Below are 26,765 nucleotides of genomic sequence, written 5' to 3'. Positions count from 1 at the left end.
GAATCATAGTCACTGCTATAGCGTAGTCTAACAGAGCAGGTAATCTGTGCACAACATGGTCCTCCAGAAATTAGATAAATTTATGTTTAACAATATTATTTAAGGAATATGTGTTATCCAGAGAATCCTGCAGTTCCTCAGCTCCCTCTTCCAATAGAGCTTTGGGGTTCATTATTTTCACCAATGAGGAAAGATGCTGCATGCCATATTCACCACCAATTATGCAATATTTCTTCTGTATGTTACTGAAATGTCTGTCTAAATTATTGTACTAAAGTTGGGTTTGACACTCGTTTTTCAAAGTCTGGAGTGTTACTGACCTAAGAAAGTCTGAAAATAGAAATGCGGAAACTATAAATATTTATGTTCCAATTGTTAACTTTGCTTGAAATTGCCAGTTTGCTTATTGATATGTGAACAATAGGGAAGAATATTAGGATGAAAATATTTCAGTTGATCATGCATGCTCATCAGTTATCTCAGTACAGCAATGTACTAATTAATACTTTAATTCATTCTGATGACAGAAAATCTAAAATACGTTTACAGAAATTAATGTTTCCTTTAGCACTCTAGTGTGTGTTAATGTCAGTCCCATTATGACAGTTAAAGAATTTGTATTTACTTAAAAATACGAAGTTGGTATTCATGAAGATTAAACTCATTGACTAATATTCTATAGGAAAGGAGCCCCTGCTCTCCTTGCCATGGTGGCTATCTGCAATTCAAATATAATTGTCTTGTAACTCCCTCTCCAACCCACTGAAACCTTTTAATTACCAATTAAATTTACTCAAAGTTTGTGAGAAGATTTGTAGCTCGGGTGCTCGTTGCTGTGGTTCTGTTCGCAGAACTGTAAGTTTTTGTTGCAAACGTTTCATCCCCTGTCTAGGTGACATCCTCAGTGCTTGGGAGCCTCCTGTGAAGCGCTTCTGTGGTGTTTCCTCCGGCATTTCTAATGGCCTGTCCCTGCCGCTTCCGGTTGTCAGTTTCAGCTGTCCGCTGTAGTGGCCGGTATATTGGGTCCAGGTCTATGTGTTTGTTGATGGAGTTTGTGGATGACCTGGACCCAATATACCGGCCACTACAGCGGACAGCTGAAACTGACAACCGGAAGCGGCAGGGACAGGCCACTATAAATGCCGGAGGAAACACCACAGAAGCGCTTCACAGGAGGCTCCCAAGCACTGAGGATGTCACCTAGACAGGGGACGAAACGTTTACAACAAAAACTTACAGCTCGGCGAACAGAACCACAGCAATTAAATTTACAATTGTAATCCATGTTTCTCAAAATATCACTTCATTAAGGTTCATAGTAGTATTTTGATACATTTTATTGATACAAGTATTTTATTTTGCTTTTCTAAATACAAACTTAGGACAATCCTTAAAGAAAGCGGATTTGCTCGTTATCTACATTCAGCGGTCATCATCAGTGGGGCTATGCTCATTTTTGGCGGGAATACCCATAATGACACATCTCTGAGCAATGGAGCAAAATGTTTCTCTGCTGATTTCCTGGCGTATGACATTGGTATGTAATAGAACCATCCTTTGGAATTCAAACTTGATTCATTCTCGCACGCTCATTTTAGTTTTCTCTCTCTATTTTTCTTTCTCACTCTCTCTTATGAACATTTCTATCTATTTCTTCTCTCTCCCTTCTTCCCTGCCATTTGATTGTACATACTGAATTGTTACTGAAGTATAAAAAAAAGTACGACAAACACCTTACCACTAGTACCAACAGTTATCTTTCCCCAGTCATTATCTTGGATTTCTTTTAATCTGGTTATGTATCTGTTCCTCCTTGGCCACATCATTTCAAAACAGTATTAGAGTCTACATGTACATTGGTGTGACCCAATACAAGGGTGAGCAAAATTTTCTTTAAAATAAATCTTAGGAAGGCTGTTCTTGACAAATAAATGTCTTTTTTTAATGTTTGCTCACGGAATGAGGATGTCACTGGCTAGGTGAGCATTTATTGTCTATAAGAAACAACACAACCACACTACAGTGGGTCTGGAGTCACATGTAGGCCATACCAGGTAAGCATGGCAAATTTCCCTTCCTGAAGAACATTAGCGTCCTAGATGGGTTTTTAATGACAATCAGTACTAGTTGCAGGGTTGCCATTAGACCAGCATTTTATTCTAGATTTTGTAATGAATTCAAATTTCGCCAACTGCCCTGATGGGATTCAAACCCATGCCTGCAGAATATTGGCCTGGAGTTCTGGATTACTAGGATTCGAGATTACTGTTCCCTAGCCACTGACTCTATGTCTCTCTCTCTCTACTCTCTCTTCCTGAACTAGGTCATTCAATATTTTTTTGAAAGGGTGAGTGTAACCCTTTATTTTCTCTTAGGCCAGATGAGACTCTGGTTTCTTTGTTTAAACATTTATTCAGGCATGGATGGGAGATGTTCAAGACAATGGTATACAGTTCAAATTTTATTATAAAATTTTACTATTAAAAGAAAAGGGTTTATATGACTTTTTTTTTGCAGATAACAAACTTCCAATCGAAAATTCCAACAGATAATTTCCAATCTTGAGCCTATTTCTACCCAACCCTGGATGCATAATTCATATTCTAAGTTAGTAATCATGACTATATAATCCATCCTCTTGAAACTAATGCATATGATTGTATTATCCAATCACATCAATACATGTTAACATTTCTAACAGCTACCATACACTTGTAGTTACTGGAAACCCTTACTGCTTACTTTCCTCTCAGTCACCTTGGTGTTGTATTTGACACCAAGGTAGGTTGCTAACCACTTAGCAGCGCCATCACTATAACTGCCTATTTTTATCTCAAACGTATGGCCATCTTAATTACCTACCTCATCTCATTTACTACTGAAACTGCTGGTCAACCTACCATGTTCTCTTTTCCATTAACTTAAAATCATCTAAACCTCTGCTCTTCTTAATCAACTTTGCATGAAGGCCCATTCATCCACTATCTGTGTCTTTGCGATTTACATTGACTTCCACTTGGAAAATGCCTTGATTTTAAAGTACTTAATTCCTCCCCTTCTCTAATTTCTTCTCGCCTGAAAACCTTTATTTCATGTATTCCTCCAATCCTAGCTTCTGGTGTTTATCTGATTTAAATTCCTTTAAAACCAGCATGCCTTCAGTTGCCAAGCTCCTATGCTTTGAAATTCCCTCCCTCAATCCCTTGGCCTCTCTCTTTCCCTTTGCTCTTTCAACCCAGCCCTTGAAAGTTACCTCTGACTGAACTTTTGTGATCTGTTCTAATATCTCCTCACATGATTGTGTTAAATTTTATTTTTAAATGCTCCTGTACTTTGTTTTGTGATGTTTTACAATGCAAAAAATGTGATAAAAATTGAAGTTGTTCGACACAGTCATGGTGTTTAATTGATTGCAAACCACATGATTCTATTTAATGCCTGTCTGTAGTAGATTCTCTGAGAAACAAAGATGTGAAATAAACATACTTACGCCCAATGAACAATCATGTGAAAGCCGTGCACTGTAGAAAACGGACATTTTTTATGACAGTGCTGCCTTCTTGATGTTGAAAATGTTTTCATAAATCACTGTGAAATGATCTGACACATTTATTGCCCTGACTTGATTTTCTGAGTTCCAAAATTAATAGGTTTCATTAAGATACTTTTGCATGGAACCTTTAGTTGCTTAAGTGGTGTTACTTCAAGTGGATGTATTTTTTATTTAACTTTTCATACTTTTGGTGTATTATATGTATTAATGCTACTCTAATGCATTTATTTACATTGCCTGCATATACAATTCAAGTTCCAGCTTTCTGCTGCTGCTACCCATATTCTAGTTATTAAGGTTCAAAAAAATGCTTAGAAGGTATATTGATTGACTTTCTTGTAGACTGATAAAGCTTTCCATCCTTGGAGGGAATCATTTATCACTTGTTCATATTTCTCTTGATCAGTGACTTCCCTTGTGCCACTAGTCTATGTAAATCTGCTTCTAATGCATGCCTCGAGGAGTGGCATAAACTGTATATGTTTTCCCAAACTAACTTCCTCTTTCTAGCCTCTTCCTGAACTTAAGTTTCACAGGTACTGATTGTCATCTGATATCTCATCTACTTTGTCATTGTACATACTGAAAGCTTGATAATATGTAGATGGTGACACTATGCAGCATCAGGGTTGTGACCCATTATTGCTATGCACAACATTCTATGCACAAATAATTTGAACGTATAACTTGGGTTGTGTAAATCCTGGTGGACTTTCCTCTCACTCAGCCAGAGGGAATTATGGCCTCCAGATCCTGACCTGGCTGAAATTGGCTAACTCAAAACCGATGGGACAGTTATTTTAAAAAAAGTCATTATAAGCAAATAATCAAGAGCAGTATTACTCGTTACATTTCTATTGTTTTGACTTTTCTATCATTCATTGTGCTCCATCATTGCATGCACAAAGACACATATACTTGAAGAAATTTGAAAACGAAATAAGTTGTAACAATTTTTATTTGATGTTGTAAATGAAGATTTGAATGAATGGAAAAAGAATATTGTAAAGTTTATAGGTCTTTGTTGCATTAGGTAAAACAAAAATAATACCTTTTGGAGCATTTATTTTATGTTGCTTTGGGAACTTATTGGTTGTCAAATTAAAATGACTGTTGTATTTTCCATTTGTCCAGATGTGTTTGGATAGCTATTGGCTTCATAGGTACTTTCCAAAATAAGCACTTGTGGAATGTGTCAAAGTATTTCATGCAATCTGACGAAGACTTCCAATGAGGAGAATTTACTTAATGTCGCAAAATACTTTTTCATGATATCTTAGAAATAAGTTCAAGTAATTAGCTGAATATTCCCATCTGTCCTTTCATTGACCATCTTAAAAACACACAGGTAACCATAGGACTTGAAATAAATAAATTTTTCTGTTCCCTTCCTTCAAAATTCATGACTTATGAAGTCTTTGTCATATTATCCTTTTCAAACATGTACAGAGCTGATGGTTATCTATAATATTGTCTTCAGAGGAGAGTTCTAGTAACTGTCACAAAATCTAAACTTTACATGAGAATGTAGGAAACAGGCACAGCAATAGGCCATTCAGCCCATTAAGATTTCCTGACAATCTATGTGATTGATCTGCTCTAGATCTCAACGCTTCTTTTCTATCAACTCTTCATAACCTTTAATACTTCAATATTCCAAGGATCGAGGTACCTCCTGTTTAAATACTTTCAGTGACCTAGCCTCCACAAACTCTGGAGTAATGACTCCCAGACAGATGTTCACTATGCTCTGGGAGAAGAAATTCATTTTCACGGCATAGTGGCTCAGTGCTGCCTCACAGCACCAGAGACCCGTGTTTAATTCCAACCTCCGGTGACTGTGTGGAGTTTGCACATTCTCCCCGTATCTGCGTGGGTTTCCTCCGGATGCTCCAGTTTCCTCCCACAATCCAAAGATGTGGGGGAGATACTAAATGAATATTTTGCATCAGTATTTACTGTGGAACAGGATATGGAAGATATAGACTGTAGGGAAATAGATGGTGACATCTTGCAAAATGTCCGGATTACAGAGGAGGAAGTGCTGGATGTCTTGAAATGGTTAAAGGTGGATAAATCCCCAGGACTTGATCAGGTGTACCCGAGAACTCTGTGGGAAGCTCAAGAAGTGATTGCTGGGCCTGTTGCTGAGATATTTGTATCATCAATAGTCACAGGTGAGGTGCTGGAAGACTGGAGGTTGGCAAACATGGTGCCACTGTTTAAGAAGGGCGGTAAAGACAAGCCAAGGAACTATAGACCAGTGAGCCTGACCTCAGTGGTGGGCAAGTTGTTGGAGGGAATCCTGAGGGACAGAATGTACATGTATTTGGAAAGGCAAGGACTGATTCGGGATAGTCAACATGGCTTTGTGCATGGGAAATCATGTCTCACAAACTTGATTGAGTTTTTTGAAGAGGTAGCAAAGAAGATTGATGAGGGCAGAGCAGTAGATGTGATCTATATGGACTTCAGTAAGGCGTTCGATAAGGTTCCCCATGGGAGACTGATTAGCAAGGTTAGATGTCATGGAACACAGGGAGAACTAGCCATTTGGATACAGAACTGGCTCAAAGGTAGAAGATAGAGGGTGGTGGAAGGTTGTTTTTCAGACTGGAGGCCTGTGACCAGTAGAGTGCCACAAGGATCGGTGCTGGGTCCTCTACTTTTTGTTATTTACATAAATGATTTGGATGCGAGCATAAGAGGTACAGTTAGTAAGTTTTCAGATGACACCAAAATTGGAGGTGTAATGGACAGCGAAGAGGGTTACCTCAGATTAAAACAGGATCTTGACCAGCTGGGCTAATGGGCTGAGAAGTGGCACATGGAGTTTAATTCAGATAAATGCGAGCTGCTGCATTTTGGGAAAGCAAATCTTAGCAGGATTTATACACTAAATGGTAGGGTCCTAGGGAGTGTTGCTGAACAAAGAGACTTTGGAGTGCAGGTTCATAGTTCCTTGAAAGTGGAGTCGCAGGGAGATAGGATAATGAAGAAGGTGTTTGGTATGCTTTCCTTTATTGGTCAGAGTATTGAGTACAGGAGTTGGGAGGTCATGTTGCGTTTGTACAGGACATTGGTTAGGCCACTGTTGGAATATTGCGTGCAATTCTGGTCTCCTTCCTATCGGAAAGATGTGTGAAACTTGAAAGGGTTCAGAAAAGATTTACATGGATGTTGCCAGGGTTGGAGCATTTGAGCTACAGGGAAAGGCTGAACAGGGTGGGGCTGTTTTCCCTGAAGCGTCGGAGGCTGAGGGGTGAACTTATAGAGGTTTACAAAATTATGAGGGGCATGGATAGGATAAATAGACAAAGTCTTTTTCCTGAGGCCAGGGAGTCCAGAACTAGGGGGCATACGTTTAGGGTGAGAGGGGAAAGATATAAAAGAGACATAAGGGGCAACTTTTTCACGCAGAGGGTGGTACGTGTATGGAATGAGCTGCCAGAGGATGTGGTGGAGGCTGGTACAATTGCAACATTTAAGAGGATTCGGATGGGTATATGAATAGGAAGGGTTTGGAGGGAAATGGGCCGGGTGCTGGCAGGTGTGACTAGATTGGGTTGGGATATCTGGTTGGCGTGGTAGGTTGGACCGAAGAGTCTGTTTCCATGCTGTACATCTCTATGACTCTATGACTGTATGTGCAGGTCAGGTGAATTGGCCATGCTAAATTGCCCATAGTGTTAGGCACATTAGTCAGAGGTAAATGTAGGTGAATGGGTCTGGATGATTTACTCTTTGAAGGGTCGGTGTGGACTTGTTAGGCCGAAGTGCCTGTTTCCACTCTGTAGGTATCTAATATAAACAAATCTCAGTTTTAAATACATGTCCCCTTGGGATGTAATTATATCCCCTTGTTTGATATCCCCTCGTTTGAGATCCCCCAGTGGTAGAAACATTATGTCAACATCTACCCCATCAAGCCCCCTCACCTTTTTATTTTTCAATAAGATCGTCACTATTCATCTGAACTCCAGTGAATAAAGGCTTAATCTGTTTAGCCATTCTTGGTGAGTCAACCCCTTCAACTAAGGGACCAGCCTAGTGAATCTTTTTTGAACTGCCTCCAGTGCCATTGTAACTTTTCTCAAACACAGAGATCAAAACCATATGCAGTAGTGTGGGTGCAGCCACACCAACATCCTGTACAGTTGTAAAAGACTTGCCCATTTTTAATCTCCAGGCCTCAAGCAATAAAGAATAAAATTCCATTTGACCTGTTAAGTATTGCTGCACTTGCATGCTTACCTTTTGTGCTTCATACAGTTCCATCTGCACTACACTGTTTTTGGCACCTATCTCCACTGAAAAAATATCCTGCCTTTTGATTCTTCCTATCAAAGTGCATGTCCTCACATTTTCCTGCCTTAAACTGACTAGGAACAAATGTGACAATGTCTATATTCCCTTGCAGATTCTTTATGTCTTTGTCCCATTTTTTCTATCATCACAAGATTTGGATGTATTATCTCCCCTCCAACAAATCATAAATATAGATAGTATGTAATTGTGACCTGAGGACAGATTCTTGTGGCGTTCCACTAGCTATGTCCTTTTGTCCTAAAAATGACCATTAATCTCAATACTGTCTTGTGTGTGTTAATCAATCCACCTTAACCTGTGCTAATGCATTTTTCCAATACATGAGTTCTTATCTTGTGCAATAACCTTTTGTAACACCTTTATTGAATACCTTCTGGAAATGCAAATGCACTATATATGCCAGTTCTTCTTTATCATCTCTGTTTTCGATATCCATAAAGAATTCCAGAAAATTTGTCAAACATTCAAACCTGACAAACATTTGTCACTTTCACAAAACACACTAACTCTAACTCTATGTTAGCTTTCCTGAATTCCCCGCTATTTCTAATTTAATGGACTCCTAACACTTTTCCAACAACAGATATTAGGATAACTAGCCTATAGTCTCCTGTTTTATCTTCCTCCCTTCCAACATAGGACGTTTTATGAAAATTGGATCTGGAAGCCTCTGGCTGAGTAGATTGTCTCCAAAGGACATTTTTTTTCTTAGTGTGGAAGTGAGAAATTAACCTGACAGAGAGTTGGACTTTGGACTTGCTTTTATATGTGTCTGTCAGAAATGCAGTGCGCAACAAAACATGTTGCAAGATGCACCTGATCGCATTTGTTAGGAAATGCAGTTGTGCCTTTTGTTCAGTTTGGTTATTATTTGCTTTCTAGGTCATATTTAGAATTAAAATTAGATTTTATTGTCAAGTGTACTCGAGTACAAAATTACATGAGTACAGTGAAAAGTGTACAATATTGGCATTCCTGGCACCATCTTTGGTACAAAATCTTGATACAAAGTAGAAAAATAAAGAAATAAAGTTAAAAGTTAAAATCTTTCTTAAGTGCTTAGCCATGCTGGGCCACATTCCCTACAAGGACTCAATCTCTGCTTTGGCCTGCTCTCTGGGAGACCTTGGGCTGCTTGCTTTCACTGCAGATATCAGTGGACCTTCCTCACTCCTTGCTCATCCTGCATTGGGCTTGAACTCCGACTGTTAAAGTCCTGATTCGGACCTCCAACCACTGCCACTCTCTGGACCCCAACGTCCCCACTCCAGGCCCTCAGCTGCCGCCATGTTTTGGACTGAATTAGCCGCAATGCTGTGACCACTGCTGTCTCCACAACCGAGCTCTTGCCAGAAGATAAGTAAGTCAAAAAAAACCAGGGTAAAAACTGAAAGAAAAACAAGAAATGGGCTGAGGAGTGGCAGATGGAATTTAACTTAGATAAATGCGAGTGCTGCATTTTGGGAAATCAATCTCATCAGGACTTACACACTATGGTAAGATCCTCGGGAGTGTTGCTGAACAAAAAGACCTTGGAGTGCAGATTCATTGCTCCTTGAAAGTGGAGTTGCAGTTGATAGGATAGCAAAGAAGGTTTGCTTTCCTTTATTGGTCAGAGTATTGAGTACAGGAGTTGGGAGGTCATATTGCGGCTGCACAGGACATTGGTTAGACCACTGTTGGAATATTGCATGCAATTATAGTCTCCTTCCTATCGGTAGGATGTTGTGAAACTTGAAAGGGTTCAGAAAAGATTTACAAGGATGTTGCCAGGGTTGGAGGATTTGAATTATAGGGAGAGGTTGTATAGGCTAGGGCTGTTTTCCCTAAAAACATCGGAGGCTGAGGGGTGACCTTCTAGAGGGGCACGGATAGGATAAATAGACAAAGTTATAAAATCATGAGGGGCATGGATAGGATAAATTGGCAAAGTCTTTTCCCTTGGGCGGGGGAGTCCAGAACTAGAGGACATAGGTCTCTTTTATATCTTTCCCCTCTCACTCTAAACCTAAGGGGCAACTTTTTCTTGCAGAATGCGGTGGGTGTGCTGAATGGGCTGCCAGAGGAAGTGGTGGAGGCTGGTACAATTGCAACATTTAAAAGGCATCTGGATGGGTACATGAATAGGAAAGGTTTGGAGGGATATGGACCAGGTGCTGGCAGATGGGACTAAATTGGGTTGGGATATCTAGTTGGCATGAACGGGTTGGACCGAAGGGTCTGTTTCCATGCTGTACAGCTCTATGACTCAAAGAAAAGACAAAAAAGTAAAAAAATGAAAAAGAAAAATGGACAAATTGGGTGAGCTTACTCCACTGCTCCACATCTTTGGCTTTATAATGTGTTTTTACTTTGTTGGTATTTTGATATGGGAAATTGGATTCAAAAGTGGAGGAAAAGTGGATTTTAGTTTTCAGTTCTGAGAAAGGGACTTTTTGTTTTGAGGTCCGGAAAATCTTTTTTCTCAAAACAGTTCAATTGTTATTTCCAAGAAAGCATGAACAGTTAGTTTTGAAATAATGTGATAGTCCTATTTTTGTCCAATCTTGTGTTATGAGCAAACCGTGTCATAGACACACCATTTAACCTAATGGGGCCAGAATCACATTATAGCCTATACAGGTAAAAATAAATTGTGTTCCACAAATAACGATCTAAATTCTTCCATCACGTTAAAACCAATTTGCTTTGAAGAAACACGTTTATGGCAGAACTGGTTGTATTCAAAATGATACTTTCTAGATGGTATGTAGTTAAATACAGTGGATGTCTAAAGAGATTTGGGGGTTCAGCTTGTGACAGTGCTATGGCTTTAAGAGGTGTATTTTGTTTCGTTTTTTTTTGAAGAGAGGGTTTAAGACAAATGTGCCGAGCTGTCTATTGAAAACTTGTAAACAGCTTGTGAGACAAGGATGGTACCTGGTTCAGGGTGTTGGGTTATGCACAGAGGTTATGCAAATCAGGTATTTTTTTTTAGAATCTAGAAGATTAAGAGATGACCTGGTCGAACTCTACAAGATATTATTAAGAAAAGACAAGGTAGGTAAATGTAAACTATTTCCACTGTTTGGGGATTCTGGAACTAGATGGCATTGTGTGCAAATTAGTGTGAGACCATTCAGGAGAGATATTCGGAAGCACTCCTACACACCGACCATTGAGTATAGGAATTGGGAGGTCATGTTGTTGCTGTACAGGACATTGGTTAGACCACTTTTCGAATATTGTGTGCATTTCTGGTCTCCCTCCTATAAAAAGGCTGCTGTGAAACTTGAAACGGTTCAGAAAAGATTTACAAGGATATTGCCAGGGTTGGAGGATTTGAGCTATAGGAAGAGGCTGAATAGGCTAGGGCTGTGTTACCTGGAGTGTCGGAGGCTGAGGAGTGACCTTAAAGAGGTTTGTAAAATCATGAGGGGCATGGATATTGTAAATAGACAAAGTCTGGTACGAGTACAACATTTAAAAGGCATCTGGATGGGTATATGAAGGGGACAGGTTAAGAGAGATATGGGCCAAGTTCTGGTAAATGGAACTAGATTAACTTAGGATATCTGGTCGGCATGAATGAGTTGGACCAAAGGATCTGTTTCTGTGCTGTATACCTCTATGAGTATATGACTGTATGACAAAGGGTGCAAGATGTTTGGACCCTCTTCCACAGGTGACAGAGGGTGCTGGATCAGATGTTAATTTTACATTTGAAAAAGGTAATTTTTTATTAAACTAAGGTATAGGGACCAAAAGCAGGTATAATGCCATGGATCAGCCATGGCCTCATTGAATAGTTGAACAGGCTCAATGAGCTAAATGGTCTACTCCTCTTCCAACCTTCCTACCTAGTGAGTTAATGCTTACAAAGTTTAGTTTTACTATTTATCGAATCAGATGGGCAGGAACATAGGAACAGTAATTGTCATTCAGCCCATCAAGCCTGCTCATTCATTGAATAAGATTATGGCTGATTGAAAACTTCAGTGCCTTTTATCTACATAATTTCCATAACCCTTTACGCCCTTGATAATCAAAAAATTTATGAACCTCTAAGTTTAATGACTTGAGTTTCCATGGTCTTCAGGGCACAGAATTCCAATGACTCACTGCCCTCAAAGTTGAATAAGATACCCCATTTAGGTGCTAAATGGCATCCTCCTTATTCTCAGGTTGTGTCCCTGGTTCTAGATTCCACAACCAGAGAAAACATCTTACTGCATCTACCCTGTCTATCTAAGCATTTTGTATGTTTCAATTAAATTACCCCTCATCTTTTAAAACTCTAGAGACAGCAAGTCCAGTTTGCCAGTCTGTCTTCATATGACAGTTCCATCATTCAGGAACAAATCTTCATTGCACTCTATGGCAACAATATGTTTCCTGAGATAAGGAGATAAAAAATGCGCACAATATCCCAAGTGAGGTCTCACCAAGCTCCTATTCAATTGAACCAAGACTTCACTACTTATTCAAGTCGTCTTGCAACAAAAGCTAGCATTCCATTAGCTTTCCTAGTAGCTTGTGACTGGTAGCACGGACTGTCAGCTGAACAAGTTTAGAAGAAATCGTACCAGTTTCAGTTCTGTCGAAGTCTTCAGGGTGAAAGTTTAGTTTGTGGAAGTCTCCAGGATACAGTGCTGAAAAGAGTGTATGATCCTGTGAGAGACAGAGAATTTCAGAAAAGTCAGTTAATAAAGAAATCTTAAAGTGAATAACCTTCCCCAGGCTTGGTTCTGAAGATTTGTTGGTGTGTAACAGGTTGAATCTTTCCTTTTGCTCTTTGCATTAAGATGTTTCTAAATTGTTTTGTATAGTTGGCACTACAGGAAAAGACTGAAACAGTTAAAGATTGGTTTTCAATAATTTCTGTTGGTGCCTACAAAATTTATCTTTCATTTAAAAATGTTGGTTTCACTGGGGATTCTAACAATGCTGAGAATGCTCAAACTACCATAATTAAACCTATGCCTTCTGTACAAATCCAAAGCAGAGGCTTTTTTTTTGTGTGAACACATGTTCTTGTTTTTAGAATAGCTATAAAGTGATTTGCTTTGTTTCTTGGAAAGGAATTTGGGAAGTTGTTTGACGTATAGTTCGATATTTTATAAACTAGTGACAATGTGGAAAATTTTCTGTAAAGCTCTTGTGGATCGTAACTTTGATTTACAACTTTGATAGTAGTACCTTAAATAATCTCTAAGTATGCCAGAGAGATAATTAGTTGTTATTTCCCAAGTAATTAAATGTGAAATCAATAATGAATAGTGTTTGTACAGAAAATGCAAACAGCGTATTATTGACGGAAAGTGTTTTTAAAATAGAATCAGTAGGTTGATTCATCCATGAATAACAAAATATTCGACTGAAGCACATTAACATTTGAAAATACTGGGAAAAACATAGATTTTTATGTAATTTTAATTATTATAGGGATGAAAACATTTCTTTGACTTTTGAATAAAATGTTTTGTCATGAAATGAAATGAAAATGTTGTGGCAGGATTTCTAACATGTTAATCAGTGAGAAAAGCAGCTTAACCACTGTTTTTGCAGAATATTTCTTACATGCTGGCATTGCTTTTCTACAATAAAATTTTATAAAGCACCTATACATTTGAAACATTTGAAGCCATGGCATGGGCAGTGTAGAGGAAAAATTAAAACCAAGCCACATATAGAGATTTTAGAGCAAGCAACCAAAAACATGGTCAAAGAGTTAGGTTTTTGGAACTTCAAAATGTAAAGAAGAGAGAGATGGATCATTTAAATGGGAACCATAAGACTAGAAGACATGGGAGCAGAAATTAGCCATCTAATCCACCAGGTTTGCTGTGCCAGTCAGTGAGATCATAGGTGATCTGATGATCTTCCACTCTACTTTCCTTTCTTTCCCCATAACCCTTGATTCCTGACTGATTAAAAAAGTTTGTCCATCTCAGCTTTGAATATACTGAACAACCCAGGTTTTACAACCCTCTATTGTAAAGCATTTTACAATTTCACTATCCCCCGGCAAAAGAAATTCCTTCTCATCTGCCTTGAAAGGGTGACTTCTTATTCTGAGATTATGCCCTGTGGTCCAACAAGGGGGAAACAACCTTTCCCATCTTCCTTGTCAAGTCCCTCAAGAGCCTTGTATATTTCAATAAGGCCATCTTTCATCCTTCTAACTTCAGTGAGTACAGACTCATCTTCTCCTTGTAAGAAAGTCCCTTCACACTTAATGAATCTTCTGGGGGTTGTCTGCAATGCCAGTGTATTTTCTCTTAGATAAGGGTCAAAACTTCTTTGCAATATGACTACTGCCTTTTATAGTTTTTGCAAGGCTTCCTATTTTAATGCTCCATTTCTTGAAATGAAGGCTGTTTTTCCACATGCCTTCCTTTTGCGATTTGTGCATTAGAATTTACATAATATTCAGCTTCCCTTTTTTTCCCTGCCAAAGTGCATAACCCCCCATTTTCTCAATATCTTTGTTCACTGGCTTAACCTATCTATTTCCCTCTGCAGACTAATTGTGTTATCCTCTGCAATTGTCTTCGGACCTATTTTTGTGTCAAAGTTATGTCATCCTCTGCACTTGCCTTTAGATCTATTTTTGTGTCATCTGCAAACTTTGCTATTGTACATTTACTTTCCTCTTGGAAGTTATTTATGTATCTTATAAATAATCATGGCCCCAACACTGATCCCTGTGGCACTAGATATGTTACCATCCTGGAAATGCCCCCTTATGTCAACTCTCTGACCTCTATTAGTTTGCTAATCTTCTATCCATGATATCCATGATAATCTTCTATCCACCTCCAACACTAAATTTCAGGGCTCGGGGCCTAGGCAGTTGAAAGTATGACTGCAAATAGTAAAATGATTAAGTTAAGGATATCTAGTCAGAGTTATCAGAATGAAAATATCTTGGAGGTAGTGATAAAAGCAAATTACTGTGGATGCTGGAATCTGAAACCAAAAGAGAAAATGCTGGAAAATCTCAGCAGGTCTGGCAGCATCTGTAAGGAGAGAAAAGAGCTGACATTTCGAGTCTAACTGACCCTTTGTCAAAGCTCTTACAGATGCTGCCAGACCTGCTGAGATTTTCCAGCATTTTCTCTTTTGGTTTTGGAGGTAGTGATACTGGGCAAGTTACAGTGATGGGAAGTAACAAGACCATATGAGGATTTAAAAACAAGGATGAGAATTTTAAAATAGAGTCCTTGTTTAACCAGGAACCAGTGTCTGCGAATGAACACACGAGTGGTAGATGAATGGATCCTGTTATGAATTGGATGAGGATAGAATTAAGGATGGCCTCAAGTTTACTGAGAACAGAAAGTTGGTGGCATGTTGGAATTGACCAGTGAAATTTTAATTCTAATTTGATGACTTATTTTAAGCTTTAATTAATGAAACATGGGAATGGAGTCGAGCATTTAGTCCATCAACCCTGTTTGGTCATTCAGGGAGATTGTGGCTATTGTATCTATATTGCATCTATAATCTTGTATCTATATTTCTCTTCTTGCTCCACATTCCTTGTGATTGTAAGGTAACAAAAATCTTGTTGATAGATGTAAAGTTAAAGCTGATGTAATACCAATGTTCTTTGTAAAAGAGAGTTTCAAATTTCTGGCAACCTTTTGTGTTGTTACGACACGGTGGTGAACCCTTCTGCAAGTTAAACCAAACACCCAGAAAAGCTCACCTCGCCTCGTAATCTGTTAAAGTATGAGTGGCAAAGAACTCTCAACTTCTGCTATTTAAAGCAAAAATAATTATTCTTCAACTCATTAACAACTACTATTTATAACTCTAAACCTCTTTTCTCTTAAATGCTTGTTATCTACCTCCCACTCTATAATAATATACTGTTCCCATAAAACATTGTATTAAAATTACTTTAACTTAAGTTCAAAACCACACAGTGGCTGTTGTCTATGGTGCCATCCTTTTGGCTGAAGATCTCCGTGGGCTGTCTTTAGTCTTTTGCTGCAAAGATGTTTCATATGAAAAGGTACCTTTGATAGAGAGGGTTTTGAATGGCAGTCTCTCTCTAGGTGTCAGTTACTCATCCTCTCTGGCCAATCTCGAAATGCTAGCTTCTTTATATCCCAAACATTGGATCGTCTCATTGGATTAATGTTGTCAAAACAGTAAAATTAAAATTCGATTGGGTTTTAGTATCTTGATTGGTTTAAATTCGAACTATTGTGAAAACAGCATCAAAAACTCAGGTCTTTGTTTCACAGCCAAATGTTATATATTTTCAATTTTCTAGTACACTCTAAAACTGCTAGTCAGCCACATGACAGGTGCCTTGTAAGCTCTCAGTGCAAAATAGCTTTCTTAAAGTTACAGTACACACCCTCAACTTCATAACAGTGTGCAGAAGTACCTCTTGTCTTCACTGCTTAGCTCTAATTGTTTTTACTAACTCCTGAGTTTATGGATCTCATACCAGAGGAAATAGCTCTTCTTTTTCATTCTATCACTTTTTCCCTTTGTAGCTTGAAAACTTTAATCCAATTCTCACTTATAGTTCTAAATTATACAGAATACAACGTTAGCCTAAATGTAGAGACTAGGTATAGGCCATTCACCCCATCAAGCTGACTGTGATGTTTAATATGATCATGGATGATCCTGTATCCCAGTGTCATAATTCTGCACTTTCCCCATACCTCTTGATGCAATTAATGTCTAGAAATGTATTTCTTCCTGAAACATATTCAGTAATTTCAGTGATTTGGCCTCCACAGCCTTTTGTGGTAGAGAATTCCACAGTTACCACCCTGAGTGAAATTCTGTTGTAATAATGGTCAAGAATACATTTTACTTTCCACACACACTGCACCTGCATGTTTGCTTTCAAAGGCCATATCTTCCAATTACTCACCATTTAAATAAGACTCATCCATTCTGTTTTCCTGACTCAAGTGGATAACTTCACACTTTTCTACATTATACTGCATCTGCCAAAGATACATTGAAAATAGGCATTTTAGCCCTGCGAGTCTGCTCTGCTATTCAATATGATTACAGCTGATCAGGCAACAGTTGACCCTATTCCTGCTTTGTCTCAATATTCTTTGTCCTTTGAGCCCAAAGAACTATATCTAACTTCTTCTTGAAAATATTCGATGTTTTGGCCGAAAGCGCATGCTGTGGCAGAGGGTTCTGCAGGATTAGTTGTTTAATTGCAGTAAGGCATCTCTGTTTTTGTATTCACATTCTTTTTGTATGAAGGCCAATGTGCCATTTGCTGTCACTTTCACGTGCTATACCTGTATGTTTACTTTCACTGATTAATGTACAAGGACATCCAAGTCTGGTTACACCTGCCCTTTTCAAATTTATCACCATTCAGATAATCTGCCTACCTGTTTATGTCCTGATTTATGAAGTGGACAACCTCACATTTATCCACATTATAGTTCGACTGCCATACATTTTCCCACTCATTCCACTTGTCCGAAAGACACTGAAGTATCTCTGCAAGCTGCTCACAGTTCAATGTTCCACTCAGCTTGGTCGTCTGCAAACCTGGAGATATTGCATTTCATTCCCTGATCTAAATCATTACTATACATTGTGAATAGCTGATTCCTGCAGTACCCCACTAGCTACTGCCTGCCATGTGACAAAGACCCATTTATTCCTTCTGTTTGTTTCCTGTCTGCCAACTGATACATGACCCCAATCCCATGCACTTCCGTTTTATCTGCCATCTATTTTCATGCTCACCCAACTTGTCTAACTTGCCTTGAAGTCTCTTTGTATTTTTCTCACCATTCACAATTACACCTAGTTTTATGGCATGGGCAACTTGGAAAGATGATTCACTCATCCAGATTGTTGACATATTTTATGAGTACCTAATGTCCAATCATGGATCCTTCTGGTTCCTCACTAATCATTGCCTTCCATATGAAAAATGTCCCAGTTATTCCTACTGTCTCTTTGCTTTCTACTAACCAGTTCTCAATCTATGTCAATCTCACGTGCTTTCATTTTGCATGCTAACCTCATAGGCTTTATCAAAAGCTTTCTGAAAATCCGAATAAAGCATATTTGCCATATCTATTTTACTAGTTACATCCTCAATAAGTTCTAGTAGATTTGTCAAATGTGATTTCTCTTTCATAAATCGATGTTGGCTTTGTCCAATCTGGCTGATATTTTCGAAGTGGCCTGTTGTCACATCCTTTATAATAGACTCTAGCATTTTCCCTTCTGAATTTAGGCAAATCATTCTGTATTTCCATTTTTTTTAAGGGTGGGATCATATCTGCTGTCCTCCAATTTCCAGTGTAATCTTTCCTTGTAATTTAATTTTGCAGTGCTGTATCATTCTGCTAAATCTATGTGATTTATTTCTTACAAGGCTTATCTACAGTATTGCTGCAGTTTTGCCCTTTTGTTTATAATTGAAGCTATAATTCATACAAACAGTTGTTCAGGACAGGATTAATGATCACATGGAAAAAGACTAGTTGATTACAGATTTGAGCACAGACTTCTAAAGGTGAAATTATGTTTAACTAACTTACTGGAGTTTTTTGAAGAGGATTCATGTGAGTTATGCTGTTATGTGATATACATGGATTTTTAGATGGCATCTGATACAGTGCCACAGAACAGACTTGTGTAGAAAGTTTCTCTGTCATGGATTAAAAACGGCAGTAGCAATGTGGGTACAAAATTGGCTGAGTGATAGGAAGCAGAGTAGTTAATGGTCAATGGATATGGAGGAAGATTTACAGTGGATTCCCCAGGGACCAATATTGGGACATATGTTTTTCCTAATATATACTTAAATAGTCTACACCTTGGTGTGCTGGGAACAATTTACAAGTTTGCAGATGATACTATATTTGGAAGAATTGTAAATTTAAGGACAATCTGGAACTCCAAAGTGACAAGTTGGTGGCATGGATGGGTAAGTGTAGATGAGGTTCATTGCAGGAAAGCGTGAAATGAGAAGCACATTAAAAGACAATATCACATCGGGCATATGATTTCTATTCTAATTCTATAGGTCAGTTCTAAAGGGGGTACAGGAGTAGAGAGATCTTGGTGTATATGTGTGCAATATCAATGAAGGTGATACGACAGGTGAGTGAGCAGTTAATATGCATAGTATTCTTGGCTTTATTAATAGAGGTTTAGTATACCTGACCAAGGAGGTTTTTAATTTGTAATAGACACCCGTCAAACCTCAGCTGGAGTATTGTGTACAATTGTGCAAGCCACATTATCGGCCTTGAAAAGAGTGCATAAACAATTTATAAGGATGGTTCTAGGAATAAGAAACTTCAGATATGAAGATAAATCAAAGAAATTGGGACTGTTTCTCTTCGAGAGAAGAGGCCAAAAGAAGGTCTAATAGAGGTTTTAAGAATTATGAGTGGGCTTGACCAAGTAGGCAGGGAGAAGCTATTCCCATTCATAAAGGATAAAAGAACGAGATTTACGGTGATGTGAGAAAAACTGTTTTCACATAGCGAATCATTAGATATGGAATGTACTGCCTGGAAATGTGGTGGAGGCAGGTTTAATTAAGGCACCAAGGGCATTGAATGAGTATTTGGATATAAATAGTAGGCAGGAAATTGGCACAAGGTAAGAGGTCTGATATAGGCACAATAAGCCAAATGACCTCCTCTTGCTCTATAACAATTCTGTATGATAGATATTCCTTCCATCCATGTGGTTTAGAATGTTGTCTGTTTTTCTGTCATCAGTAGCTTGGGTATGTGATTATTTTTAAATCCTCATCCAACCATTAAAAAAATGGTCAATCAGTGAGGCCCCGACATGAGTCTTTGAGTAATAGCATCGGTAGATCTACTAATTAGAATACTTATCCACTTGTCTCTACTGTTTAATCTCCTGCTGCACAGCCATTTCCTAACAAGATCAATATTTTATTTTCAGTTCCATAAGCTTCAATCAGAACTGTCAGCCTCTTAGAGTAATAGAGATGTACAGCACGGAAACAGACCCTTCGGTCCAACTCATCCATGCCGACCAGATATCTTAACCTAATCTAGTCCCATTTGCCAGCACTTGGCTCATATCCCTCCAAATCCTTCCTATTCATGTACCCATCCAGATGCCTTTTAAATGCTGCCATTGTATGAGCCTCCACCAATTCCTCTCACAACTCATTCCATACACATACTATCCTCTACATGAAAAAGTTGCCACTTGAGTCTCTTTTAAATCTTTCATCTCTCACCCTAAACTAATGCCCTCTAGATCTGGGCTACCCCATCCCAGGGTGGTTGATCTTGCCTATTTACCCTATCAGTGCCCCTCATGATTTTATAAATCTCTATAAGATTACTCCTCCACCTCCGATGCTCCAGGGAAAACAGCCCCAGCCTATTCAGCCTCACCCTGTAGCTCAAATCCTCCGAACCTGGCAACATCCTTGTAAATCTTTTCTGAACTCTTTCATAGCAGTAGTAATATATATTTACTTTTTTAATGCTGTTTGCCACTTTATTTCCCCTCAGCTGTCTTCAAAGATTGAAAAGTCTACTTTTTCCCAGCTTTCCTTCATAAATTATGTAATAGTTTGAGTTATAGATTCTGCCCAAACTACCTTGAATGCATTTCTCCTGGATCATGAGAAATTACTGAAATTAACAGTTACCTGATTGCAAACCATATGGAGTTAAAGCATGACACATTCCAAAAGGGTAGAATACTTAGGTTGTATAGATTGTTTCATTGTTTGTCTGATGGAGCTGATAGAGGTGGTTGATGAAAGATGCAGTATTTTCCTACATCTTATCCCTAATTACAACCTTCAGATAATTAGAGCAAATTACCCAATTATCGTAAATTCGATGATAAAGGTGTATGATTCCTGCACATTTGGTGTATATGGTTCTTGGGATTCATGCTTCCAAACTATCAATTACAGGTAGCTTGGAAATTGATTAGGGTTAAAAACAAGGGGCACTTAAAAGAGTCATTCTCTCGATTCTATTTCAGAGCAATTGAAAGCCAGATACAATGCTGAGAAGTTCGACTGCAGACAACAAATAAGAAGAGTAATTGTTTCCAGACTGGAGATATAGACAAATCAGTTCCACCAGTTGTATAAATTACTACTTAGGAGGGAATTTATTGATCACCTTCTGAAAAGTCTATATTATTATTATCCAAAAACACTCTCCTATCAATTAGTTTTGCCAACTTAAATTTCTTAGATATGGCTACCCTTTTTGACTCCATGTTGGCTTTCCCATATTATTTGAAAGACTTCAGGTGTTTAGTTAATTTATCGTTAATTATGTAGCCTTTTCTTGACAAGGTTAAAGACCACACAACATCAGGTTATAGTCCAATAGATTTATTTGGAAGCACTAGCTTTCGGAGCACCTCTCTTTCTTCAGGTGGTCAGTGGATGTTAATTGACTAATTATTTCCTGGTTAGCCCTTCACCTATTTTAGATTGACAAATTGATGTATCATTACTGATAGGAACATTTTCAGAATTGAGAGAATTTTAAAACATTAGTTAGGTCATCTGCTGTGTTCACACTTACTTCTTTTAAAACCATGGGAGGGTAAACATCTCTCACTAGTATCCTTACATACGGATGAGGAAGGACATCACTTCGACTGGGACAACACAGCCATCCTAGGACAAGCCAAACAAAAATATGCCTGAGAATTCCTAGAAGCATGGCATTCCAACTGGAACTCTACCAGCATACATCGTGTTAGACTCCATCTACCACCCCCTGAGAAAAGGAACAGGAAGTGACTTCACCACAGGAAATGACATCACCAACCCAAAGAAACCCAAACATATAAATTGAAAGTAGGAATTTTCGGAAGTTCTTCGCCTGATACCCACTGAATATGTTACCCTGGTAGGGTGATGAAACATCTGGAAATGAACCTTCAAGCTCAGTGAGCAAATCGACATCCAAAACCTCCACCTGAGCTACAAATCTTCTCAAAACTCAATATGGTGTGGTCCATCGGGATAACTGCAATTACCTTCTGTGGTGGAATCAGCTCCAATTTGTGCTATACATTCCATTAACATTGGAATAATCTTACTTGCTTACTGTGATTTGAGTGATCTTTTTCAAAAACTGCATAAATCTCTGTTTGTCACTTGAGAATGATCATTGTCAAGGAATCATGCACAGTCTTTCACTGACTGTTTTCATTTATTTTAGATCAAGGAGACTGGATTTGTAGCATAATGCAGATCCCATGAGTGTATCATAAATGCAGTTCAAGAACAATCAAATGAATTCATCTTGTTAGAATAGGCAATGGTGCAGAGGTGTCTTACCTAGTATCTCTCAGTAATCCAAACTAGGTAAGCTTGCAGAAAGAATTTCAGGAGGTGAAATCAGATGCTGCTCATATTCTGTATTCCTATATCATTATGATCTTTCTAAATTGTGCTGGAATACTTCAACCCTTAAGTATTTGAAACTCTGCACTACTGTTTTTTTTTTAGCAATTGATGTTTGACCATAGCTATATCATAGAATTTCTAAAGTGTGGAAACAGGCTATTTGGCTCAACAAATCTACACTGACCCTCCAAAGAGTATCCCACCCAAATCCATTCCCCTACCCTATTGCTCTATGGGCAATTTAACATGTTTGGACTGTGGGAGGAAGCTGGAGCGCCCAGAGGGAACCCATGCAGACATGGGAAGAATGTACAAACTCCACACAGGCAGTTGCCCAAGGCTGGAATTTAATCTGGTTTCCTGAGATTGTGAGGCTTCAGTGCCAACTACTGAGCCATCATGTTGCCCATATATGTACCATTTAATAGGCTATTACCAAATTGCTATTTGGTTGAACAGAATCTGAATATTGCTGAAAAAGAGCTACATTTTGTTGAAGTTTATGTCTTGCATTCATAAAACAATTTGCCAGAATACAATTTGTGGGGAAAATTAAAATTCTCACTAAATGAGAGGAGAGTGCTGATTGGTTGGTTGGTAGACTCCTGTACAATTGCTGCCATGGAGAACGAACCCATTAATCCTGGTTGACAGTTAACTACCAGGCATTGTTTCAGTTGTAAAGGAGGCAAGTTGAAACTGGGCAGAGCATTTAAATAATATAACTGAATTGCTCCATTCACTTTGAAATGGTTTGATTTGCAGAGTAATTTGCATTCAAAATGTGATTGATTACCTGGAAATTCTTCAATTTGCCTAGTGGTTGACTGACTCAATTTATTTGCTGGTATTGGTTGGCGGGTTCTTTGCATGTCCTAGTTAAAGTAGCTAAGGGCAGACACATAAAAAAGTGTACTTTTATTAGTTCAGTGTGTCAGCATAATAATCATGGCTATGTCTTGGACTTATTGAAAATCAACACAAATATGTTTCCTTTCACTCTGCACATGCTATTTATTAGACATATGTAATATGGCATTTGAACATGCCGGTGTTGGACTGAGATGTACAAAGTTAAAAATCACACAACTCCAGGTTATAATCCAACAGGTTTATTTGGAAGCATAGCTTTTGGAGTGCTGCTCCTTCATCAGGTGGTTGTGGAGTATAAGATTGTAAGACACAGAATTTATAGCAAAAGTTTACAGTGTGATACAACTGAAATTATATTGAAAAAGACCTGAATTGTTTGTTATGTCTCTCATCTTTTAGAATGACCATGTTGGTTTCAGTTCTTTCATATGTAGGACTGTCATGATGGACGGTGCAAGACGTGTCAAAGTGTTGATCTATCTCAACTTCTCCTCATAAGAAAATCCTCTATGCCTGGGATCAACCGAGTGAGCCTTTTCTGTATTGTCTTCAAAGACAATATATCTTTCCTTAGATAAGAGGACTGAAACTGCTGACACTATTCTAGTTGGGATCTCATACCTTGTACAGTTTTAGCAAGTCCTCCCTGTTCTTATATTCCATTCTCTTGAAAGTAAAGACCAATATTCTATTTGTTTTCCCTATTACTTGCTGAATTTGTATGCTTGCTTTTTGTCACTCATAAATCAGTCTTTCTCCAATTAAATAATATTTAACTCTTCTACTATTTCTGCCAAAATGTGTAACCTCATATTTTCCCACATTATATTCCACCTGTCAAGTTTTTACACACTTAATCTGTCTATATCCCTCTATAGACTCACCATCACCATTTGCTTCCCACCTAGTTTTGTGTCATCAGCATTATTGGAAATAGTACATTACCTTCCCTCAATCAAAACATTATTATATATTGTAAATAATTGTGGCTAATTGTGGCCCTTGCTGTGATTCCTCTGACACTCAACGAGTTGCAGGTTGCCATCCTGAAAATGTTCTCCTTATCCCAACTCTATTTCCTGTTTGTTCGCCAGTCACCCAGCTATGCTAATATGCTACCTTCAAAACCATGGGCTCATATCTTATGAAGTAATTTTATGTGTAGTATTTTTACCACATGCCTTTTGGAAATCCAAATATACTACATCTACTGACTTCCTCTTTATCTAATCTGCTTGTTATCTCCTCATAAATTCTCCTAAATTTATTGAGCTTGATTTCCTCTTTATGAACCCATTTTGACTTCACTTTGTTATATTGTGTACTTCTAAATGCTTTGCTATTACATCCTTCATGACAGACTCAAACCTTTTTGTTAATGACAGATGTTAAGCTAACCAGTCTCTAGTTACATGTTTTTGGCGTCCTTTCTTGTTTGAATATGGATGTTATATTGGCAGTTTACCAATCCTGCAGGACCTTTCCAGAATCAAATTGTTCTTTAATTCAACCACTGTGTCCACTATCTCTGTAGTTAATTTCTTTAATAACCTAAAATTCAACCCATCAGGTCTTTGGAATCTATTAGCTTTAATGCTTACACTTTTTTTCTAGTGATTAGCTATTGCATTTATTTTCTTTCCCTCTTATTCTGTTTGATCAGTATTTTTGAAATGCCATTAATGTCTTCTACTATGATGACTGATGCAAAGTATTCAATTTCTCTGCCATTTGTTTTTGCTTCATTATTGTTTCCCAGCCTCATTTTCTAAAGTATGGTAAGGATGGAAATTGGAAAACAAATTGATGAAATGTTCCAGTTTGGGGGTGAAAGTAAGATCTGGCAAAAAGAGGTTTGAAAGGAAGTTAGCTTGGAAGCCAGAATATTTGCCAAATCCTGGTAGAAAGGTAGCTACAGTTGGACTTGTAAAGGCTCCCAGAGCAACATCTTCTATTTAAATAAAATGAGAAGAAGCCTTAAAGTCTGAGCATATTCAACCAGGCAAAGAAGAGTTATTATAGTTGCTTGGTTGGGTATCCATTCAAGGAGGAGGCATGGCAGTTTTTAGGGCCTGGAATTTATTAATGTACACCAGACCCACAGAAAAATCATGAATGCAAAGTTTTAAAAAGTAGATCTATGAGGCAAAGAGTAAGTTGAAATGATGGGTCTACTGGGGCAGTGCCATTTGTGGATGTTGGAATGAAAGTAGAGTCAGGCTTTACGGAGTTGGGTCTCAATAATATTGAAGACCTTAGAGAAATGATTTCCAGAGATGCTGTATATAACTGTTAAGTCTACACAATGCTTCGACAATGTTCCAGAATTATTCCATGTGGCAGCCTTGCATGTATCAGTTAAAATTTGACAATATCCAAGAAGTAATCATAGCAATAGACTCAAATCATTACAACAGAGGACACCATATAACTCACTGAATACATGCCAGCTGTCAGTAGATCAAACTAATGTGTGCCATTGCCAATTTGTTTAAGAATATCTTTCCTGTACTGCTGCAAACCATATAGTGAGGATACTGAAAGAAACTTGGCAATAGGACAGTTAGGCACTCACTCCTATTCTGTCATTCAAACAGACCCTGGCTGATATATGATCTAACTCGATATATCTGCTTTTGCTCCATATCTTGAAATTTGGCCAACAGCAATCTATTAATCTACTAATAAGACTTTTAATCCCATTTTCCTGGTACAAGTTAACTTTGAATATATTCTGTTGTTAGAACTGCCTTGATATCCAAAATGCAAATAAAACATTAAAATTTTGCCCATACAATGCTTACAATCACAAGTTAATGCTTTTATCAGGACTTGTCTGAAGATTAGACCAGAACAGGTGATCAGCCAGATCTGTCCCAATTTCTAGGTTCTGATCATAGGACCTCCACTCTCAGAACCAATTACTTGTGAAGTAAGGCAAGGTTGTATCATACTTTTTCCATTCAAAGAAGCTGCACATCCAGCAAATGATTAGTTTGACCACTGGTAAACATCACAAACACTTCAACTACCAGAACCAGTTTAATCAACTCATTAGGACTTGTGTGTGTCTCTTTGAAAATAAACTTACTGCTTTTAACAAACCTTGATCTTAGCTTTAGCTTGTGTTTGCTTTTACATTTGATCAAATTGAATGATATTTACACAGTGGAATTGTGTTATGTTCACAAATTCAGCTGATAAATAATCCACATTATTGTCTCCAATTCAGTGTCTGTTTTTAAACAAAACTTCAGCTTTTTCGGAGTTACTGTGACAGTTCAATCCAATACTGCTAAGTTACAATGCTTGATGTAAACACATAAACATTCTTTTAGCAAAACACGACACTTTAAAATCAAGAACTTTACTACTTATGAAGTCATCACCAGGCTTCATATGTTTTCTCCTCACTCAATTTCACTTCATGTTGGCTAAATCAGCAAATTTTAGATTAATATCAACAAATGTTATATTTAAAATGAATAACTGATGCAGCAACTATTGAGTAAAAGATTCCACCATTTGATTACTTTTTGCATGTAGAGGTTTTTCCCAACTTTTTTCCTGTAAAACCATTCTTCATTTTGTACGTTACATTCCCTAGTCCTAGATTGTCTTATGCAT

General features: G+C 38.1%; 1 protein-coding gene across 1 annotated transcript in view; it reads left to right on the top strand.

Annotated features, from left to right (window-relative positions):
* atrnl1b (attractin like 1b) overlaps positions 1 to 26,765 on the top strand; it is a 947,890-nt gene that overhangs the window by 191,501 nt on the left and 729,624 nt on the right. Inside the window, exon 10 of the mRNA XM_043712811.2 lies at positions 1,383 to 1,537. Within this exon, the coding sequence (XP_043568746.1) occupies positions 1,383 to 1,537 (155 nt within the window). The remainder of the gene's footprint in view (positions 1 to 1,382; positions 1,538 to 26,765) is intronic.

This window comes from Chiloscyllium plagiosum, unplaced genomic scaffold (assembly GCF_037043375.1).
Source record: "Chiloscyllium plagiosum isolate Xiang-an unplaced genomic scaffold, Cpla_swu_hap1 HiC_scaffold_22, whole genome shotgun sequence".
In the NCBI taxonomy this organism is placed as follows: domain Eukaryota; kingdom Metazoa; phylum Chordata; class Chondrichthyes; order Orectolobiformes; family Hemiscylliidae; genus Chiloscyllium; species Chiloscyllium plagiosum.
Note: the sequence above shows the minus strand (reverse complement) of the source record. Positions and strands in the feature narration are given on the sequence as shown.